The sequence below is a fragment of the Prenolepis imparis genome, unplaced genomic scaffold, assembly GCF_030444845.1.
Source record: "Prenolepis imparis isolate NDT839.2.m4 unplaced genomic scaffold, iyPreImpa1.0 SCAF_3, whole genome shotgun sequence".
In the NCBI taxonomy this organism is placed as follows: Eukaryota; Metazoa; Arthropoda; class Insecta; order Hymenoptera; family Formicidae; genus Prenolepis; species Prenolepis imparis.
The window spans coordinates 6,322,223-6,345,192 of record NW_028141161.1 but is presented as its reverse complement, the minus strand read 5'-3'; the positions used below and the strand labels follow the sequence as shown (position 1 = coordinate 6,345,192).

The 22,970-nt window shown below is 31.8% G+C and overlaps 2 protein-coding genes across 3 annotated transcripts in view; both read right to left on the bottom strand.

The window, feature by feature from the left end:
* The window catches only part of LOC145934125 (lipopolysaccharide-induced tumor necrosis factor-alpha factor homolog), an 8,972-nt gene extending 5,715 nt beyond the window's left edge, over positions 1–3,257 (bottom strand). The window contains exon 1 of the mRNA XM_083034406.1: positions 3,085–3,257. The gene's annotated coding sequence lies outside the window, so the exon portion shown is untranslated. The remainder of the gene's footprint in view (positions 1–3,084) is intronic.
* A 2,905-nt stretch (positions 3,258–6,162) lies between these two features.
* Positions 6,163–19,483, bottom strand: LOC145933599 (uncharacterized). 2 transcript variants are annotated; one of them, XM_083033435.1, is made up of 6 exons: positions 17,239–19,483; positions 14,197–14,305; positions 9,121–9,453; positions 8,723–8,955; positions 7,820–8,143; positions 6,163–7,735 (listed from the first exon to the last, which is right to left on the bottom strand). In XM_083033435.1, exons 1-6 carry the CDS (start codon positions 17,541–17,543, stop codon positions 7,486–7,488), a joined length of 1,554 nt encoding a protein of 517 aa, XP_082889561.1. In that variant the 5' UTR covers positions 17,544–19,483; the 3' UTR covers positions 6,163–7,485. The 2 variants fall into 2 exon arrangements, with proteins under 2 accessions (XP_082889561.1, XP_082889562.1); XM_083033436.1 differs by lacking the exon at positions 17,239–19,483 and adding an exon at positions 14,623–15,197.
* Between the last annotated feature and the right edge of the window lie 3,487 nt (positions 19,484–22,970).

The following is a 22,970-nucleotide window of genomic DNA, read 5'->3' as shown; positions in this document are numbered from 1 at the left end:
AAGCAGTGGTATCAACGCAGAGTACTTTGAAAAGTCGGGTGAGAAAGTAAAATGGCTCTATCAGTTAGACCCATAATAGTACCTTTCTTTTGTGATAGCGGATGTTGAGATAGGAAATTAAGGTACCTTATACCTTAATTTCCTATCTCAACATCCGCTATCACAAAAGAAAGGTACTATTATGGGTCTAACTGATAGAGCCATTTTACTTTCTCACCCGACTTTTCAACAAAAAAACTTGAGTCTAATTATTGACATCTTATTGAATAATAATTATCCGTTAGATTTAATTTTTGTAACCATCTATAATCGACTTAAATATTTATTTAACAATCGCATTAACAATACACATAATACTCAGAAGGATAATGAGACTAGTAATGACCGGGGAAAAAAGTTTTTCACAATCCCATACGTTCCTTCTATTTCTGAAAGCTTTAATAGGATAATTGATAATCTGGATGTCAAACTTTCTTATTGTAGTCTGAATAAATTGCATCGTTATATAAAAGTTGGTAAAGATTCAACAACCATGTCATCACATAATAATATTGTTTATAAGATTGAGTGTAATAATTGCGATGCATCGTATATCGGCCAGACTGGTAGACAATTACAAACTAGAATGAAGGAACATCGGAATCACATTAAACGCAATACGTCTACGCATTCAGTGATTACGGATCATAGATTAGAATTTAATTGGAATGATATAAAAATATTAGATAGTGAGCCGAATTATAACAAACGATTAATTTCTGAAATGCTTTTTATAAAAAGACAAAACAATGGATTGAATTTACAAACAGATACAGATGGCTTACATGAAGCATATGTAAATACAATAGATAGGTTGTCTAAGATTTAAAAATAGATACTAGTCATGTTTATTTACATTTAAATAAATTCACCTCTATTATTATTTGCGGTTAAGTGGAAGTAATAACTGTCCGATATATCGATCTCATTTGGAACGAATCATTGTATAGTTAAACATGTACTGTGTCACACGATTTAATTTATTGAGTCCGTGAGATTGCACATCATAATTACCATGTGAGTTTTTACCTTGTAATTCTTAATTAATTTTTTAATTTTATGTTAACGTATCAGACGTATGATATATATTATTTATAGAGGTATGCTCTTAACCACGACATACATAATGGTAATATATAAAAGATGGTTGACAGCTTAGCAACAATAAGACTCGATGGATTGATGACTTTGACATTACTTTGTAGAACATCGTTTTTAACTAATTGACTAATGTTTTAATTTTCTATGTAATTAAATATTATTGATGATAGTTACGCGCTGAAGAGAGTCCTAATAAGGACAGAAACGTTCGCGATGTTATTAATGTAATTGAGATTTAATAAACTTATTTTTTGCGCTTTACTAACGGCGTTGGTTCCTTTGCTCATTTATACTGTTAATTATAAAATATGAACATGAACATACATATGTATATCACATATGTGTGTGTGTGTGTGTGCGTGCGTGCGTGCGTGCGTGTGACTCATATATGCTTGCACCAATTTCAATGCCATGTCAATTATAACATATGTTGATAACGGTTCGATTACGTCATTATGCGACGCGTTTTCAAGAAGTGCTGCCATCAGTTTTATGAAAAAAAGAACGTTTTTAATCAGCATTTTTCATTTTTTCATATTTAAAAAAAAACATAACATGCTTATTTAATATTTGAATATCGCATTTCATCTAATTATTACATTGTCAAAATAGTTTACATTTACACAATAAACACAGTTTACGAAAATGCGAGAGCAGATATACTTATTTGTACTTTAAAAATCTTATAGTATTTTTTTGTTTGTTAAATATTTAGCCGTAAAATTTTTGTATCACAAAATGTTTTTGATTCGTAAAACAGAAGAATGCGATGCCATTCGAGCCAATCGACACTATCGCGTCGGTTGGTTTCGAATAAAACAAGCACTTGTCTTACATTTGGTAAACTGCTGATTGAGTTTAGAATCAAGATATAAACCGATAAAGTGCGTTCGTCGCACTTTGTTTTTTTCTCAAAGCCAAGCGCAAATTCGTGACACGATATTATATGTCCCTTATTTCCTATTTTGTTCCCTTTTTTCTATGTCCATTATTGTTTATCTCTAAATTTACGAGAGAGAATTGTTGGATTATATACATATTTTATACATATAGTTCTTGATCTATCAAAATTATTTAAATTTAATAATTGTTTCTATTAAAACTATTCAAAATTAATAATTTTTTTACACGTACATATTTGATATCAATACAGAGTCAGCTAATTAACACTTTCATTTTATTTTACCCGCTTTTTAATAAAAATTCAATTAAGGAAAAGAATTTTTTATTTCAAAACTATGTTAAAAGTGATAATTGCCCACTTTGACAAAAAAATAGACTTTAATCTTGATGTTTGTTAGAAACTATTATATCTTTATTTGTTCGAACAAATCTATATAATTTTGTTTTTTAAATTCAAAACGATTTTACTTTTAACGTAAATAATTTCTTGCACATGTATTCGATGAAACTTCAAAATTAATTTTTGAGAAAATAAAATTATGAAAAAAATTTTACATTTTCGACTTATATCAGAAATTACTTCCATTTTGTTTGTATCACAATTTCCCATCACTCACTTATTGTTAGATATACATTTATATACTATGTATTATAATATTACATATATATAATTATATAGTTATATATATATATATATATATATATATATATATATATATTAGAAACAGAAAAAAGAGAATTAAATTTAATTACAAAATAAACAGAGTATTTCTTCTACATTTGTTAATTATAGTGGATTAACTTTTAACTATATATATACATATATAAGACATTTTTGAGATAGTTATACATTTTTGACATAGTTTCGTTTCTCAAAAGGAGAATTCCTGACAATCATTTTTTTAATATAAACTTTGCGATGCAATTCCACCAGGAACTTCTGTTTTCGTTTGAATTGACGTGATTGTTCGATCGTTTGCGAATTTTGAGTGGTGCAATTTCAGTCTATTTGCCGTGGCCTATTATAATATGTTAACGTACCTGTCACGCCTATACCTATCAGGAGGACGCTCGTAGAGGAATGTCGTGTCCGTGGACGTGTTCGTGGCACGACGCCAAAATCGGATTACCTCCGCGAATTGATCATGAGTGTTCACTCATGTGGAGACTCAAACGTGAGTGACGGGTGGGAGAACACGTTGGCGAATGAACGAACTAACGTTAATAATCAAATCGTGATGACTGCAGCAGTTCCAGAAAGATTGCGTTAAGACGACATATAAGATAGCAGAGTTGACGCATGAGTGCAATAAGATATTCTATTCGCGAAAAGAAATGAGGAAAAATATCTTCGTCGAAAGAAAAGAAGAGAAGAAGATACAACTTCTATTCCAATTATTTAAAATACAATGCGATAAAGAACTTTCGCCCATTTTTATAGAAGTTTCTGGACCCCGCGAGCCTAGGATATATATAAATTGTAAGGCAGTGGCCTAGTTTACATCGAGCACTTGATACGCGTATCAAATAGTAAATAACTAGTAAGTTGATTCAGTTATTGGCTGATCAGCTCAAATTCACTACTTGATACGCGTTTCAAGTACTCGATGTAAACTAGGCCATTATGAGAAGATTGAAAATTTATAGGTGCCAAAATCTAGAAAACATCCGCCGATCAATGTTAAAACCTCATCAATGTTGGTGTATAAAAGTGTATCATTTTGTTATCTATATGCTTACAGGATGCTTTCACGCTTGTAATAAACTGATGGTTTTTTCTATTTTATAGTTGATAGTTGAACATATATATGACTCAGAATTCTTGTTTTTTGTATTCGTCTTTTCCTAGAGATTTCTTTTTGCGTCCAAGGCACCTTCTCATAGAAATACCTTTTGGACCTAAAAATGATGCCACCATACCGTATAGCCTGTTGTTTTCATGCCATGTTGGTTATTTGGTATCTAGGATGTGTTAAATACCTTTCAGAAAGTATACATCTTCTGAGCACAATAATGACGTATTCGTTATCTTGAACAACTCTGATAATGAGCAATCAAACACAAATAAATGACATCATTAAGAGATTATAATTACTTCCGGTGGGGGTTTAAAGATCCAAAATTATTTCTTTTTAATTTATTATTATCTACAAAGTTATATATGTTTGATGACTGGGCCCGGGGGGCCCAAAATGGGCGAAGTTCTTTAGAAAGTTAGATTAAACAATTTTTATTCAAATTGTGAATTGCTTTGTATAAACTTTGTTATAATTTTGATTTGTAGGTTTATATAATTTATATCGTGATATTTCTTGCAAAAATAACAATGAGTGATCATCGCATGTATAAGCGCTTAGCAGGGACCCGGACCGAACCGGAACCAAAACCGATAACCGTTCCATAACCGTTTTTTTAATAGAACCAAAACTGTAAACCGTATTGAAATTCTATTAAATTTATAACATCGGAACCATAACCGGACCGTTAAATTATTTTCGGTTTACGGTTCTTTTTGGTATTTTTTTCTGTTTTTGCGCAAATGACGGAAATGTCATAATAACTGTCTCCTCGAAGTGCAATACAATTATAATTATTTTTTAAATGTTCTGAAACGTGTATGTATTATCCCAGACAGCACAGTGACGTTTTAAAAACGTATTAAAAATGTACATATTGGACGTTTTGTACGTATTTATAACATCCATATTAGAGCCTTCGACATCTTTAGGACATTTTAGAAATGTCCAGTGTTACTTTTCTGGACAACCGAAACATGTCCATTTTAAGGATTAAACGAACTAAAATTGGACCTGCTTCGAACATTGAACGTATATTTTATAGTAGATAGGTGTAGGTATATATGTAAATTTATGTTTAGAGTTTAGAGTACTGAATATACCTATTTTAATACACATACAGCATCAAAAAATTGCAGAAATCTTGTAAACATCCAAAAGAAACAAGAAAAAAAATTGTTGAAACTGTGCGAGTTCATTTTGTTTATCCGTAATACTTAGATATTCGCGTATTATATAATCTTAATATTCAATCTTTGCAAGCTTTATATATAATTCTCATAACAAATCTTAAATACGGGAAAGATAGCGCCTCGTGCGTCACATAGCGGTAAATAAAAGAACTAATGATTAATGAATACTGTTTTTATAATATTTTTGGAATGTTACAGTAATATTTCGTTTAAAATATTACAGTTACATGTTCTTATAATGTCTCTCCAATATTACGTTGCAACTTGTAAGATTATAATATTGCTGCAATGTAAATGAAATGTTCTGTGCTGTACGTAAAATGAATGTTTTTAAAACGTCTAAATATAATATACTTTGAACGTCTAATAATGGATATTCTTAAAACATTCATATTATATCCATGGACATTTGGACTAAATAAAAACCAAAACTGGACGTCCATTGGATATTCTGTGCTGTCTGGGATCGCAATAATGATAGCTGTGAGAATATTATATTTTCCTTTATATATATATATATATATAAAGTATATATAAATTATATTACTTTAAAAAATTATTATTAATTTTTATCACATATGAAAATATATTTATATATGTATCTATATTATATATATCTATATCTAAATATATTTTCATGTATAATATGAAGTGTTGTTTATTTATATGTTACAAAATTAATAATAATTTTTTAAAGTAATATAATTTAGAAATTAATTTAATTAAAAAAACAAAAAATAAAAATTTTTTAAAACCGGAACCGTAATCGAAAAAATCATAATTTAAACAGTTTCGGTTTTTTGATAAATAAAAAAACCGAAACTGGAACCGGAACAGTTATTAAATATTTTATTAAACCGTAACCGAAAATTTTGTTTCGGTCCGGATCCTTGGCGCTTAGCAATTAGAAATAGATACAGTGATAAGATTAGTCTGTCTGTCTTCTTTATCAATAATGAAGCAGTCTAAATTAAGAATTTTAAGTTTATTCACAGTATAACATATCATATAATAGATAATATAAAAGATAATAAAATGATAATGTGAGATTAAACTGAATTGTTCTTAAATATCACAATTCGAGAAATCACTTTTATTTATTTCATGTAATATAATTCTGAATACAACATTTCCTCGGATAGATTACAATGAATTCTATGACTTTTATTAATTTTTAGTATTATTAAGCTTTGTAAAATTTAATGCTGATATTCTTACGACTTTTTATAATAGGTAAAAATTTAGGAAATATCAAAGAGAACTTATTTTTCATTGTATACGTATTTTTATTTGCATCCGTAATATTCATTTTTGAAATTTTACAACATTATGACGTGTTAGCAATTTGGTCCAGTCGTTTTCATCACGCACGTACTTGAAATCGCAAAAAGCTAACTTTCTTGGCGAAAAAACGATAAAAATATTGAAGATTAATATTAATAATATATTGAAGAATAAATATTAATAATTATAAGAAATTGTCACAATTTTGAAACCTTTAATGTACATATAATGACGATTAATTTTTGTGCTCATAAATCATTGTACTCTTTGGTAAATGCAACAACAATCATCGCACAACAACAGTAAAACGTAACAATAATACAAAAAGCTTTCGGAATGCAAACAGTAACATTCTTCCTATTATTAAAATTCGATTCGAATATTGAATATTTTAATATTATACATACATGTCACTTTTTAATATTCGAAACCTTTAAAACCCATGTATACAATTTGCGAATAAGTATATATAAAGTTCGATCGCGTAATCGCGATTATTTCTAATATAATTCAACTCCTTCTTATATATGTATATATGTAATTGTAATTCTCTAACTTATTTAAAATTCAATTCCTACATTGCGGAGAAAGAATCTCAGAATTTGCATTTAACATTTTTAAATTCTGAGAAATAGGATATGTAATACTTTTTTTTGTTTACAAAATTCCGCTATACGCATTATTAATAAGCTCTGAAAAAAATTCACAGCGTTTTTTAAAATATTTTACAAGATATCTGCATTGTTTCCAAAGTTAATTTGCTATTATAATTCAACTAATTGTTATAAAACTAATTATTATAAAAATAAAAAACATTCATAAAAATTAATAATTAAATCTTGGAAGAAATAAGATTACATTTTCAGAAACGGCAGGTTTTCTCGAAATGTGTGTGTCAATTATTATTGATTACTTTCTAAAAAATTGCAAGAGTTTTTACAAATCTCTAAATCCTCGTATCTCCAATTTTTTTCAGAATAATAAATATGAACGTCTAGATATAGTCTTGATCTAACGTTCTGATAAAATTCAAAGTTCGTAAAAGATCTATTCCATTACAAATAAATTTCGTTTTTCTCGCAAAACTCGTCATGAAAAAGGAAGGTGAATGGGAAAATATATTTGTAATCAATTCTTCTTGTCTCGGCACAATATAAATAGTTATAAGTTCATCGCGGTTCATCAGTCTTACTTATATCCAAGGAACGATCGAGCTTATTTTTCGACTTTCGTCCGAGCAATCTGCGAAAAGAGGAAGTCCATCTCGAACGAGTGAACCCATCTCTTCCAGCCATGCTCTGATCATTGACCTCGTTACTGTCTAACGACTCGCTGATGTTTCTGCTCTTGCCGCTGCTAATGCTACTGCCAGCGTTGTTAAAGCATCGCGATTTACGATCTCCCATTTCCGATGAAAACCTGAATGAGTTAATGCAAACTAGAAAATGAGAATGCAAACAAGTATCCCTGTAATAATAACATCTCTCATAGAGTTAAACAAACCCTGAATCCGAGGAAAAAGCTCTGACTGTGTGCGGAACACTGGAAGTGGCTGAAGAGAGAGAGGGTTCGGCTATCGGAGTGTTCGGATAGGCTTCGTCATCGTAAGCGCTGTTGCTGCTACTGCTGCTACTACTGCAGCTGCGGCTGTTGGTGCTATCATTGCTGCTACTGTCGACGCTGGAGTCGTCGATGTAACAAATTTCACGATCAGCCACGGACGACACGATTCGCGGAACTCGGGACGACGATTGCATCACGTTGTTAGGTCGTAACCAGCTACGAAGATTTTGTGAGGGTGCTTGAAGGCACTGCAAGAGATTTCCACTGCAAACAGTAAACAGTTACGGTTAAATTAAAATATTACACGTTTCGCATAATACTGTAAGGAGGAAAAATATCGGGGCTTTATATGAAAACTCGATCCTAGGATCGTCCTATCCTCAGGCAAACCTGCCACTGAGCCACTAAACGTCCCATACCACTGTATTTTCTCTGCTCGCTTACATATTCTTTACAGTTCGGTTCTCATGACCAAACATTCATTTATCGTATGTCACAATGTCACGCTTTTTTAGTTCCCATAAAACTTCTTTTTCCCTTCAATCCAGAATTATCAAGGAACCATTGGGAACTCAATTCACTTCTGACAATCTCTAAGGAGGAAAAATATTGAGGCTTTCTACCGGGACTCGATCCTAGGATTTTCTTCTCAGTAGACAATTCACTCTGCCACTGATTGTGAGTCTGTCACTAAACGCCCCATACTCCCATATTTTCTCTACTCACTTATATACATATTTTTTACAATATGTTATAGTCTTTAATGGTGCCAAATACCGATGTAATAAAATCGCGATATTGTAATCTCATTTTTCTAATGAGTGATTTAGAATCTTTATTTACTTGTCGCGATAATTGTTGACGTTGGCGAAAGTGCGTCTGGCATATGTGCAAATAGAGCATCGGCGACGATTTCGGCAAGATGTTGCATGAAACGTCGCGGCAGTCAAGTGACGGGTAGCATGCTTCAGTGCAATAGTCTCTCTGGTCAGTGCAGCAACGCCTTCTTCTCGACGACGTCGTTCGGCTCCTAATTCGTGCTGTTCCACTCTGAGTTTTTGCCGCAACATTTCATTCTGGAAGAGACAATCGACGTGGAAAGATAAAAGAATTCTAAAAATAGAATATGCATGAAAAGGTAAAAAAATGAAAACTTTCGAATCTTGAAAATAAATCAATCCTTCTGGACAATAAAACAATATGCAATAAGTATATTCTGGTACACAAAAATAAGTATCCACCTCTCTTTCCAAGGTGTCTCTTTCAGCGCGGATAATAGTGGCCTGTCGGATAACATCTTGGCGCGCTCTGTCGAGATCCCGCCTTGTGGTCTCGTTCTCTTCGAGCTGCATCTGCAAACGACGAAAGGCTGACTCCCGTTGCTGCTCCAGTCGATTTTGCGCCTCCACATAGCTATCTTTCTCGGCCTTCGCGCGTTCGATCTCTTCTTCCAATCGGAGACTTCTCTCCAGTTGTAGAAAAAGCTCGTCTTCCTTGCCACGAAGTTCCGTCTCGCAATTCTCCAACCGTCTTTCCAGATTCCTACGAGTCTCTTCCAGTCTGTCTCGTTCAGCCTTTGAAAACAAAAACACACACCTTATGGAAAATTGTCCTCTGGGGGATTTCATTCAAACTTTAGGGTTTTATACTAATTCATATTACGCCTGAGCAAAAGTGCTCAATAGGCAAAACTCTCTAGGAGTTATAGTTTAGCTTGCAGAAAGCGTTGAAAGTTGATTTTTAGGACCTTTTTGTGGAAAATTATCGTATTTGCAGCTCTCTGTGAGTTTCAACAAATAAAACATCCCAAAAACTCACTACGTATATAGGTGCCTGCAATTCGAGTCTCACTCACAATCAGACTCTTCTAACCATTATTCCATAGAATTATAATTTTAACATTAATGATTATAATTCTATTGCTGCACTTTTATGTACAGAGTAAATTAAATAAAGTATTACAAGTTGTTTTCTCCAAAATCACTGGAAATATCAACTTAAATTTTTTTTACATTAAATGAGATAGACTATTATTGTATGTCAATACATTTTTGTGAGGGGTTTTTAGGGAGAAAGGAAGCTCCTCTTATTTTTTTAAATGGAACAAGGAGTATAACTTCTTTTATTCGAATAGTATCAAAATTATTAACATTTACTTGAAATATTTCTTTTTATTCACTCTTTTTAGTCTTTTTATCCGCTCACTAGTTTCGCATTTTTCGTACTATAATAGTAGTGTGCAAACACGATAGTCCACTTCAGTGATTGCCAATGAGATATGGGTAGTCGGTCATCATGAGAATAAAATAGATCTTACTACGAATATATAAAATTTGCAAATTGTGCGATAATATCACTTTGAAAAAATTTTGAATCCATTTTTGTTTCTTAAAAATCTGTTTTATTTTTATTGATTCTATTCAATGATTTCATTTTCTCGATTCATATTTTGTCGATACTGAATGCGCGTTGAAAATCACTGGCGAGCCGCGTCTAGCTTGATTTCGCGCGATCGCTTGATGATACCGGATGACGCATACTCGATACTCTCTTTTCCCTCCGGTTCTAGTTCTAATGGCGGCCACATTGTAGGTCAACCAGGTAGGCAAGCGAGGTGGATGAACGCCAACTATGGAGTATTGAGACTAGTAGACTCTTCTGGTGAGCTTTCTTTATAATAATGAAGAACGAGAAGCCGGAAATACCGAAGAAAATATATAGCTAGTTTCATATTAGAAAAATAATTGAATAGCATGTGTATATATATGCATGAATTTTCTATTGATTCTAATTTAATCATCGCAGATTAAAAGTATTAATTGAAGAAGAGATCTAATATAAAAATCTCTGGATCAAAGATATTTGTTTTACAACAAAAAATCGCTAATTATAGACTAATAAAATTATTTGTAGTGTCACATTATAAGACTTTGGAGTAATATCACCTAATATTTGGATATAGTTTCTAAATTATACATATCTGACATTGATAGATGATATTGCTACGAGTGTGTCTAGCTCTTGTCCCATCTTCCATACACCTTTGTCTACTTATTTGGACTCTGTTTAGTTATCCGGTTAGATATTGTATGTACATATGTATACATATCATAATAAGTATTTATATGTATGTATGTACATACATATGTACATCTTTTATTAGTTTGCGCACATATTATTTGTTGCGCTATGGCTAGCAATTAACTTAACCGTACAAACTTTTATGTTATAAAACGAACAGGTAGAAAACAGGATACCGTGAAGAAAAATAATCGGAGTATCAATATCATGCCTTGTGTTTCAATCCTTTTTTAAGTCACACCTTATTTGCTCCTGTCGAGAAATCTTATATCTGAGAGGCAAAGATGAGAGTACCGTAATGTAGAAACTGAACCGAAGGAAGCTGAAGGAGACACGACGCAGATGCAGAAGAACGAAATAAATAAGGACATACCGTTTCGTCTGAATTTTTTTTTTAGATAAAATGCATTATATCGTCGTTTTTATCGCGCTGCGATATTATTAATTATTACAGATTGCAAATGGCGATGATAAAGAAAAACGGAATGTACATTACGACATGATAGTATTAATATTATAAGTTATGCACACGCGCGCAAATATTTAGTTATTAGATAGGTACCCAGACAGCACAATGATGTTTTAAAAATGTATTAAAAATATATTAGACGTTTTATACGTATTTAAAACATCCAGATTAGAGTCTAGACACTAGACATCTTTAGAATATTTTAAAGATGTCCAGTGTTATACTTTTCTGGACAATCGAAAATGTCCATTTTAAGGACTAGACAAACTAAAATTGGACCTGTTTCGAACATTGAACGTGTTTTTTAAAATAGGTAGGTGTAGGTATATATATATATATATATATAGGTATATATAGAGTATTGTATATACCTAGTATCTCATATACAGCATCAAAAGACTGCAGAAATATTGCAGACATTTAAAAGAGATAAATATGTCGAAATGATAGGCTATAATAAACGCGATAAAACGATGAATCTCTATATATAAAAACATAAATCCGAAGGCGACTCGTTCGAAGAGAAATGAGAAAAAACTTTGAATTCACACATATCCGTCACTTTCTCACAATCAGTCTCAAATGCGAGAAATTCAAACGACAAGTAGGTGATGATGACGAATCCAAAGACAGGATACGCATATGCTAAAAAAAGTAGAGTGACGAGAACAATATCCTATCGCGCACCTCTTTCTTCTTTCGTTTCACGGTTTACGAGCTTCTAGGAATGCAACTCGCATGCCGATAATTTAAAGCATGATATGGTGGTCGACGTATAATTCGTATTAGTGCATTTCAAAACGATAACTTGCAAGAATTGTGAAAGGAAAAAGTTACTTGTAGAAGTACAATATATACGAACTAATCATTCGATCATTGTATAACGATTAAAATATTGAAAAAAATTCTACAATTATGTAATTATCAAGTGTAATTATCATAGAATAATAAATTATAATAATAGATTATAATAAATTATTGCCTGATACCAGATAGATTATAATGAATTATTATCTGATACCAAGTATCAGAAAATTATCAAGTGACAAGGTTGAGGAGAGGTGTTAGAGTAAAAACAAAGCAATTTCTCGAACCCTCGTCTGGAGAATATTTTATTTTTTTAAATAAAAGTAATCTCCAAAGCATATCATTGCGTGCAATTGCATGTAAACCTAAGCGAGAGATATATTTAAGAAATTTCGGGAATATGTTTCCGAATTTGATCGCGCACTTACATTGAAAGTGACATCTATCTAAATCTAAAAAAAAACTTATTTTTTAATTAAAAAAATTTATTAATAGAGAGAAAAGAATAATAACAGTCTCGAAATAATGTCGATTAAAAATTGCAAGATTATGGACTATCCATTTAATTAAAGATTTAAAATTTAGCGAATTTCTAAAGATTTATAAAAGCCGAAAGTACAAGACCGAGCTATTGTTATGTTGTGTGAAATTTAAAATTTTTCAAAAAAGAAATGTGTATTTACTGAGAAATTTTATAGGAATTTGAGCAAATCAAGAATTACGTATTTCGTGAAAAGACGAAAGTTTTATTTTGCGATTAAAAGTAGTGAATGGGTTTTACTCGGCCGCTACAATGCGTAATTATCTACTAATCGTATTGAAGAAAAACAATGCTGAAAAATTTCGCCAATAAATATCTTTCACTTTTCCCAATTAAAATTCCTAACAATTGGTCAGAAATTTCCAAGTATTCCCCACACTGTGGTATCATAAGTAATTATCCAATACAAATTATACATCGAGATACAAATCGTAGTTAATAAAATAAAGATCAGTATAGCGAAACAAACTCGCGAAAAAATGGATTTCTTTTAGTGATCATCGCTTCTCTTGTTTTTGCGGCTGTTCTTCCGGTTTCGCGAAATGGTTCGCGAGTAACGTTAGCAAGAAAGAAGACTCGATTTCACCGCTCGCGGACTCACTAATAATTAGCTATAATTAAGCATCGAGATTAATGAGATCGCGGAACAACTAGACGCATATTGATAATAATTTGCGACACAAATCGACACGTTACGTTCTTGCTTGTATAAGATACGATTTATCCGCATTCTGCAGATTAATTGAAATAAAAAAACGATTTGACATTGCGATTAAATGGCTCTAATATACACAATTTCATAGCACATCTTTTTTTAATAAAGCCAAGATAATTAGAAACAATAAAGAAGTTAAATGAAAGAAACTTGGCGATAAATTGAATGAATATTTCTAATTTTCAATCTTGCAATAATAAATAACAGATATGTCACGATGGAAGTTGCTTTTTAGCGAAACAGTAATATATGAACTCATGAAATATTAGAATATGAAGAGACCAGTTTCATAGTATAATTGAACGCAAAAGAGAATGAAATTTATAGAAGAAGCTCTATATATTTATGAAGTATTAAAATATCTCATATTCAATTTTTAACCATTTTTGATCATTCTACCCTCATAACATTTCATGTCTAATATTGCGAAGAATCGATTTGTATAAAAAAATTAAAGTGGTCCTATTTAAAAAAAAAAAAACTAGACTGACTTTCAAATAACCTGGAAAAATGGCCTTAGTTAAAAAATTCAATATTATCAACTTTGTTCTCTCTTAAAACCATGTAAATTTTGTTTGACATTTTTTACAATTTTATTTTTGAGATATTTGTGGTGTGCAATTAAAATGGGATACCCTGTACCTATATATGTATATATATTTTTTAAGCAATTTTTGATCGCCAACAAAAATGTTTCTACATACCTTGATCTCATGATAACGTTCCTCCAGATAGTAAGTGATATTCTTTGCTTCCTTATACTTTTCGGCGAGATCCACGTATTTGTCATAATGCCGTTTGAATAGGACGTATCTGCGGAAACAAACGAAACTAAGTAGAAATTAAAGTGATACAATATTTTACAATGATGAGACCTATCTAACTCTTCCTATATTTATAATCTTCTCTCTCTCTCTCTCTCTCTCTCTCTCTAGCTCTTCCTCTATTATATAAATTAGTCATTTTCTTCTAAAATAAGATTCTCTTGCATCATTCTTCTATTTTACTCGCATTTGACGCATGATCATATTAGAATAGAGAAAAGTATATCAAAGATATTTAGACTAAAAAATCATTTATGAAAGAGACACGTGGAATTGTTTGTTCTTATCAAAGCAGAGATAACATACGCGAATACGCGGGTTTCGTCGCCGGTCATTGTAGCATCAGAAAGTCTACGATAGATCCGCGATCTGTTCCCGGCCATTGTTCCATCGAGAGAAACGGAACCGGACATGTACGCACTTATTTATCTCACTTCGTGTCTTGTGGAGTTTCGGGAGTTTTGCGTTAATAAGCGTTTAAAACCGATTTCACCGCACCAATCGCGTGATGAATCAGACTTCTTCCTCTCTAGTTCGTTTGCTAACTGGTCCCCGCGAACATACAACTTTCGCTTTCATGAGACCGGTTGATTCACCTCAATGCTGATTCGTACGTTTCGCATCCCGGTAGTCGGCGAGCGAATGGGTCTCTGCCAGATGATACTCGGTGATACCTTCAAAATGAGAAAGTCACCTGACCCGGAAACACGAAGCTCGCGTCACAGGAGGCGCGAGTGTAACACAGTTCAACATAAAAAAGAAACACAAAAAGTGTGCAAATTGGAAACTTGCACATTTTGCTTTCTCACCATTTTATTTCGTTCATTAAGCTTCCTCTATGAGCAAGCTGGTTTTTCATTTTTGACTTTCTCATAAAAGAAACTTAATGAGCGAAATAGAATGGTGAGGAAGCCAGTTCCAATTTGCACACATTTCACATAAAATAACATTTTTTGTCACATATATTTATGTGTATGTATGTATGTACCTACTTTTAAATGTTCTTTTCATATGTTTTGTAAAATTCTTTCGTAAAATTTAAAAATTTACATTTTTTGAAAAATTTATAATTTCATAAAAAATGAACCCTTTTACCGATCCTCGCTAAATTCAATATCAACCATTCTTTAATAATATACTCTATTCAAGCAAAAAAATTTAACTCAATATCTCGAAATTTGCGAAAATTAAAAAGTGCACTTAAAAATTCTTAAAAATTCAAAATTTCATAAAAATAAATCCTTTTACCAATCCTCGTCAAATTCAATACCAACCATCCTTTAATGAAACTCCATTTATGTAAAAAATGTAGTACAATATCTCAAAATTTATGGAAGTTAGAGCAACTACAGACATTTCTCAAAAAATTCAAAATTTTATAAAAAATAAACCCTTTTACTAATCCTTGTCAAATTCAATACCAACCATCCTTTAATAATAGTCTATTTATATAAAAAAATTTATCCCAATATCTTAAAATTTACGGAAGTTAGAGCAACCACAGACATTTTTTGAAAAATTAATATTGCATTAAAATTTTAAATACTGTATGAATTTTTACAAAAATGACAGTAAATGAAAGTATTATCCTACTTTACTTGTATTCCAAATTGGAGCGCTAACTCAAACAGTTCTTGAGACGTTTAAATTTTCAAAATTGAGTGAACACATACAAACACACATACGGACATTTTTTTAAAAATATGATATTTTTGAACATTTTGAACACATTGGCATAGAAATCTGAAAAAACATTTTTTCACGAAAACAAAACTTTTATGAGGAAGCAAAAAATTAACCATTTCCTGTTTAACAAATCTAATAAAAAAAGAGGTTACTTTTTGTTGAACTGCATGACTAGATGACATGTGCATGGAGATGACAATCGAAGATTATTGTTCTGAAGTTTTGAATGCATTTTTTTTTAATCTGTGCTTGATGCGTGTGAAATGTCGAACTCACCGAAGATCTCAAAGTTTTGACTAATTAATTTTTTAACCGATTTGACTTTATACAGAGTGTTTCAATAAAATTGGGCAATCTTTCGTGGACATGTAGAATAGGTAAAAATAATCCTATAAGTTCCTATAAATTTTTTTTTTTCCATAACGCATCTTTATCGAGATACTTGCCTTTAAACTTAAAATTTGAGAAGTATTTTACTTATAAAGTCTTTTTTCTATATTTTCCTATATTTTTGAAATTTACAAATACATAGGGATTAGTGATACAGCAACCAAAGGAGAAACTGTCGCTTATTAATTATACAAAGATATATATGATGGAAAAAATTAAAAATTGGACTTTTTCTTGATATTTTTTCTGAGGAAAAATCGCGGATTCTAAATTGGCTAATGAATCTGCTATTAAAAAGTTTGGTCGATAGTTTTAGGACATGTATATATTATATGTAGATAATGTATATATTAAATATTTTTAATATACGGATATATGTTTTGAAATAATTACCAAGCGAAATAATATTTGATATTATTCCATTGAGCGATTACGACTCGCGGAAGCCGCTCCTGATCGTTTAAGAAAGAAATTACGCTTGTTTCGGTCTCTTGATTGTGTAGGCGTAGATGATTAAATGGTAATAATCTTCTTATACTCACTACAAGGCTAGTTTCGCATCAAACCTTGAGCAATCGGCAACAATATTTTAACTTTGCATTTAATTTAACATAAGTGCGAGACTTCAAAAGTAAGATAATATCAACCGTTTGGTAAGCAGCATTCATCAACAAAAAATATCTGAGAGATCTATTTCACATGTTAAAAAAAATACATATAAAATAACGACGTTGGCAAGTTAATATAACAAGAAAGAGAAGCCAAAAGAATACAATTTGGAGTTTTCCTTTGATGGTATTTGCAGCTAAAAATAAATAAAATAACTATATCTTATTTTGCACTGACCTGTACAAATCATTTTCAGTAACAATGTCGCGAATGGAGTCCTCTGGGTCGACGGGCACCCCCACTATTCTGGACGGCGACGAAAGGATACATCGCGAGGGTCCCGCGACGCCGATGCTAACTCCAGCCTCATCGTAGATACCCGAGTCCCGGAGAGCGCTGGCCGCGATCAGATCGTCCTCAGATGTAGCAGTGGGTAAATCGATCGGACTGGGAGACCTGGAGATCGCGCCCAAAAGATCCTCGCTTCTTGAGTGACGCATCTCCCTGGTGCCATATCTGTCAATTCTGCGATGATGGTCCATTATTTGTTCTTTCCTATCAGAAGGTGTGGCCCTAAAGAAGTTATCGTTACATTCGACGACTCGGGTACTCCCATCCGGACGATCCCACTAATTGATTCAATTGGTTTTTCGTTTCCGGTTCTCCGTCAGCTGGGATTCTTCGTTGTGCGATATATAATGTCGTCGAGATTTGCGGCGTTTCAATCCGTTAAATTGTGTACCTTAATGGTACCTTAATTAAATTTATATTGATTTGTTTCGGAATAAAACACGGTGTGTTGAACATTAATTATTTTCGTATAATTTTACGATTACAGCATATTTCTATGCATTGTCGATTCTTTGACGAATATCTCTACGAAGCCAATTCGTAATTTTTTTCCTTGACAAAATTCTTGCAACACCACAGAAACTACATACAGTTCTTACACCGATTGATATTTTACTTATCTGTCATCTCTTTCTCACGTATGAAGAGTTTCCTCGACAGATATACTTCTTCAATTCACACTATTTAAACTTTCACTGCGTTTACTCTTAGAATATTTACACAAAATTTACAACCGAAGGAGACTCTTACCACAAAATTTCCATATAAAACTGAACTTTGTTTCGAATTAAATCGAGGTAAGATATACATATGTATATATGTATTAGCTATCGCACAAAATGTTTGTGCAATTTAGCGAAAGCTTCAGCGGACAATTACGAGTTTCGCAATTCTTTGTTTTCCTGCTTGTTAGTCGCGTTCTTTCGTAATTGCCAGGGTAAAATTGTGGTAACCAACAGAGAATCGTCACTTTTTTTTTACTTCGCTCTCTTACCTCCTTCTCGGAAGTAACGGACCTCCGCCGCGCCAGGATTCTCCGTTACGTTCGTCGGCGCGTTAAAGTGCCTTCCATTTTCCAAAGCGAGTATACTTTAATACACTCTGACAAACGTACTGTGAGGACTATAGATTTTATTCGATAAGATTTGCGACAATAAATATTTATGATAGATTAAAGTTTTTATCAAACTTTCGAACCCCTGCAGATCTCTCAAATTGCCCGCTGCCATCCGGTATTTTTTGTACGTTAAGCAAGAGCAACGAGGGATTAGTGTTGACATAAAATAATCCATCTTTTCCATAGAAAGTAAATTTTTTCTAGAAATAATATATAAAAAAGGATAATACACAAATATCCTTTTATCACTTTGATATCGATTGAGAGTTTCTGTTATTATAATCTAGTACACAATTTTGAAACTAGCACGTACGTAAACAACTTTCGTCATCAAACAAACAAAACGAACATTATTTGCCTCAGAAGGGACACTTGAAAAGTCAATCGGAATAATATATACTTGCAGGACGAATCCTGTAAATAACCTATCCTAAACCACCGAAATCACTTTGGCAGTCGTCAGTCTGAAGGCTCGCGTGTGCCAATATCTCACTTCTTCTAAGAACACAATATCCCTTCTAGATTGATCGTACACGCAAGAATCCTCGGTCCTTGACACCGTCGTTTCAGACGACCATTTTCACGGTTTGAACTCCATGGTTTGCGATTCCAACCGAGCTCTGATCCTCACGACCGAAATGATACGAATCCTATACCTGTCTGTCTACCTACCTACGGATCATGCGCAGCGAGCAGTCTTGCTCCGTTTGTACATTCACCTTGCTCCATTTGTATGTACATATACATAGCACATAGTACATCCTATCGACCGCACCATCGCGCGCGCACTCGTCCAGATGTAACACTGATCGGACAAACGACTGTGTCGAGTCGGGTCTGGTCTGTTGAATGCCTGGAGAGATGGATCCTTTTCGCGTTCACGCTCTCACTTCCCGATGGCGAGAAGCGTCTATAGCTTCTTTTGCGTTGAAAGGAGAATTGATCCAAAGGGAAGGATCGTTTACATATTGGACTTTATATACGGCTCTTGATGGTTTCGCTTCGTGAAGTAATTCAATTCTACGGTCACGAAGTAAAATCGACTTGCTTTGTATAATATAATTGGTGTTCTTTTGTATCGCATCGAAGGGTGCAATTTGAACATTTTTGAGGTAAAATAACAATATTCTCTCGAATTCGTATATGTGTTAGATAATACTAATGTGTATTATATTAATAAATCAAGCCCAAGTAGCAAAGTGACGTCAGAAGACGACATTATGACGTCTATTTTTAGTCATTTTTGGTCCATGACGTCAGTGACTAATAAAATAATGGACGTTTATAAGACGTTATTTTTTAGATCAACTAAAGACGTTATTTTGAAGATGTCTTAAGACGTCTTAAATTCGTCCAAATTTAGTTCTTTCATTTATCGCTATGCGACGCGCGATGCACTATCTATCTCGTATTTAAGTTTTAGTCATGGAATTATATAAAGCTGGCAAACAACTGCTATTAAAATTAAAAGTATCATATAAGTACCAAGTACCTTTAACTATAAGGTACACTTGGCAACAGAAGAATGCCTTTTTAACAAATAAATTTACGTATGCGCGTAAATTTATTTGTTAAGGCATTCTTCTGTTGTCAAATATACTTTAAACTTTTATATTCTAATTATCTAATTTATCGAATATGTAATATACCATATTTATCGAATAATTTATTCTTACTGGGCTAAAACTGATGCCATGTATTAATTGTTAAAATATCGAAGTTTTGTCAATTTTAAGTATTATATTCGTCATATAATGTCAATAAGAAGTCAGAAAATGACGTCTTGTGGATGTGACATATCGACGTCATTTTCGGGTCTTATAAGATCTAATTAAGACGTCTAATCGGTCTTTTTGTGATCAAAATTTATCGTCATTATGACGTCATTTTGCTACTTGGGAGGTATACGAGATTGAAAGAAAAGTTATTTGTTGTATAAATAAAATTCCACTAAATAAAAATAATATTAATAAAAATGAATTATTTTGATTTTTAGTAACATTTTTAGAGAATTTTTATCTTTCATAAATGACTATAATATTTTGTTTTGATGCCTATATACTTATAATCTCTATTAATTGCATTAAGCCAATTAAACTACTATTTGGAAAATTAAAAAATATTTTTCGTTCGTCGAGGACAGCTCACATCTCTAAACCATTTTACAGACTTTTATTCTTTATGATTCATCTAATATTTTTAAGGAACGCGTATATATTAGATATAAGTACATACGCAAGCGGTGCTAGCCTTATATGTATATGTTTCCTTAACTTTCTTCTTTGGAAAAGCAACCACGTTTTTCGAATCAACAGAGATTAAGCGCACACAATTATGACATTCTACTTATTCTTATCAAATGGCGACGACTATTTTTGTTCATGAACGTTTCAAGCAAGCGCATGATAACGATAATATTCATTGCTGATAAGAGATGTGCAGATTGAATTTAGATTTTATGTAATTATGTAATTATGTAAATTTGTCTTAAATAAAATTTAAAAAAATATATATATATAATTGAACTAATAAAATTATGCGTATAATTGTGTTTTATTTGCCAGTATATGTTGCGCAACCTTTTAAAAAAAAAACGATATATTCTTACAACATAACTTCTAAAATGTATGTCTATATGTATTAATATTATATATATATATATATATGTATAATAAGTATATATCGCTCATTTGCTGCAACAATGATATAATTCAAAAATCAAAATTTTTTGAAAAAGGATTGAAGGAAAGGGCTAATAAGAGCCGGTGCGTCGGAAATTCTTTGAGTTATTATAGAGTACAGGAAGAAAGGTTGCTACATATAAAATATACTATTATATTAAATCGTGTCTCCTGAAAAATCACAATTGAGTTATATATGTCATTGTTGCAGCAAATGAGCGATATAAGGCATTATCTTTCAAAATTCTTCTCTCCTTTTCACTAAGAGATCGTTAATCTAATAAAGTAATTAATTAATATATTGATTGAAACGAAAAGAGAATATTCAAAAATGTTTCTTATTGCACAGTTTTGCCGTCAACTTCACATTTCCTATAGGGAATAAGCTATATCAATCTTGATCTATGTCTATGAAAATTATCGAAATTATTAAGGGAGATTATTTTATAAATTTAATAGAGAGAGAGAGAGAGAGAGAGAGAGAGAGAAAGAGAGAGAGAGAGAGAGAGAGAGAGAGAAAGCTAGTAAATTGTTACTAATACAAAAGCGCGTTACGTACAAATGAGCTTTATGTAGTACTAGAGTGAAATTTTCCTTATGCTATCCTATGAAAAATTGAGGCTCGAATTAAAAAAAGACAGAGATTTTTGGAGGAAGCTTTGGCTTTTTTTTACATATTATATTATCTGTGAATAATTAAAGACATTTCTCACATATATTTAATAATAAAAATGATACACAGCAATATGCAGCTTTAAATGTTTTGCGGTTTTACTTATAATTATAATTTAAATAGTAAAATTATTGAAAATAGTTACAAATTATTTTTATTTTTTTATCAACTCATAAAATATACATATAAAATCAATGTTTTTGACTATGATACTAATAAATGTATTAAAATTAATCAGCGAATCTCTGATAAAAAAAATTGATTTACTCTGTGTAAAGCTTTTGGTATTCTATGGTTTTTTTGAGGTCGTTGAATCCGATATCAGAATTTCAAAATTTAAAATAGCGGATCCAATATATGGAGGATTAAATATTTCAAAAAATAGTTGGATTATTGTTATATATCGAGTATTCTAAATAATTAATTGTTGAGCTCGCTGAATCAAAATACATCTGAATAATTTTGTTATTCTAAATGGCGGATCAAACTTTTTGCTGATGAAAGAAATCACTTGAAAATATAATAATTTATTTAAATTTTATTAAAAATATTATATCAATATATATCAATATTTTAGATCCGCCATTTTGAATTTTGAAATTCTAATATCATATTCGGATTATTCAGCAACCTCAAAAACCTTGATATATACTATAAAATCATTACGGAAATCTAAGAAACTTATTTTTTTCTTTACACAGTGGTGGCACGAAAATCTCATTTTCGCTATACTGCAAAAGGGTGTTAAAAGGTTTACTCCAGCAGTATATATTATTATGAGAACTTTTAAGCTAGAAAACATATAGATTTTGACACAATATGATGCAATTGGCTATCGAATAAAAAATGTTTGAATTCCGAAAATTGTTCTATTTGATAACCGTATATAAATCGTATTATATGTTTCTTGCTGGAAAGAAGAATCTTTCTTTAAAGAGACAAAATCCAAATGGACACAATCACTCATATCAACCGGTGTCTAGGGTGACTAGCACGATGAACCAATCAGAAGAGTCCTATATAGGAACTTGTCATTGTCAAACTCTGATTGGTTCTTATGGATTCGCCTTGTGGATCCGCCATCTGGTGTGTTCCCTTCAAACTTCAAACTTCTTCAGAAAGGCCATAGAAGTCTGTGGCCTTATCT

What these genes read in the sequence shown, in the direction of transcription:
- LOC145933599 (XM_083033435.1), bottom strand. Translation starts at nt 17,543, where the DNA reads ATGGACCATCATCGCAGAATTGACAGATATGGCACCAGGGAGATGCGT. An exon ending in AACGTTATCATGAGATCAAG is followed by an intron (nt 9,454 to 14,196) that starts GTATGTAGAAAC and finishes TTGTTTTCAAAG; the next exon opens with GCTGAACGAGACAGACTGGA. An exon ending in GCTTTTTCCTCGGATTCAGG is followed by an intron (nt 7,736 to 7,819) that starts GTTTGTTTAACT and finishes TAACTCATTCAG; the next exon opens with GTTTTCATCGGAAATGGGAG.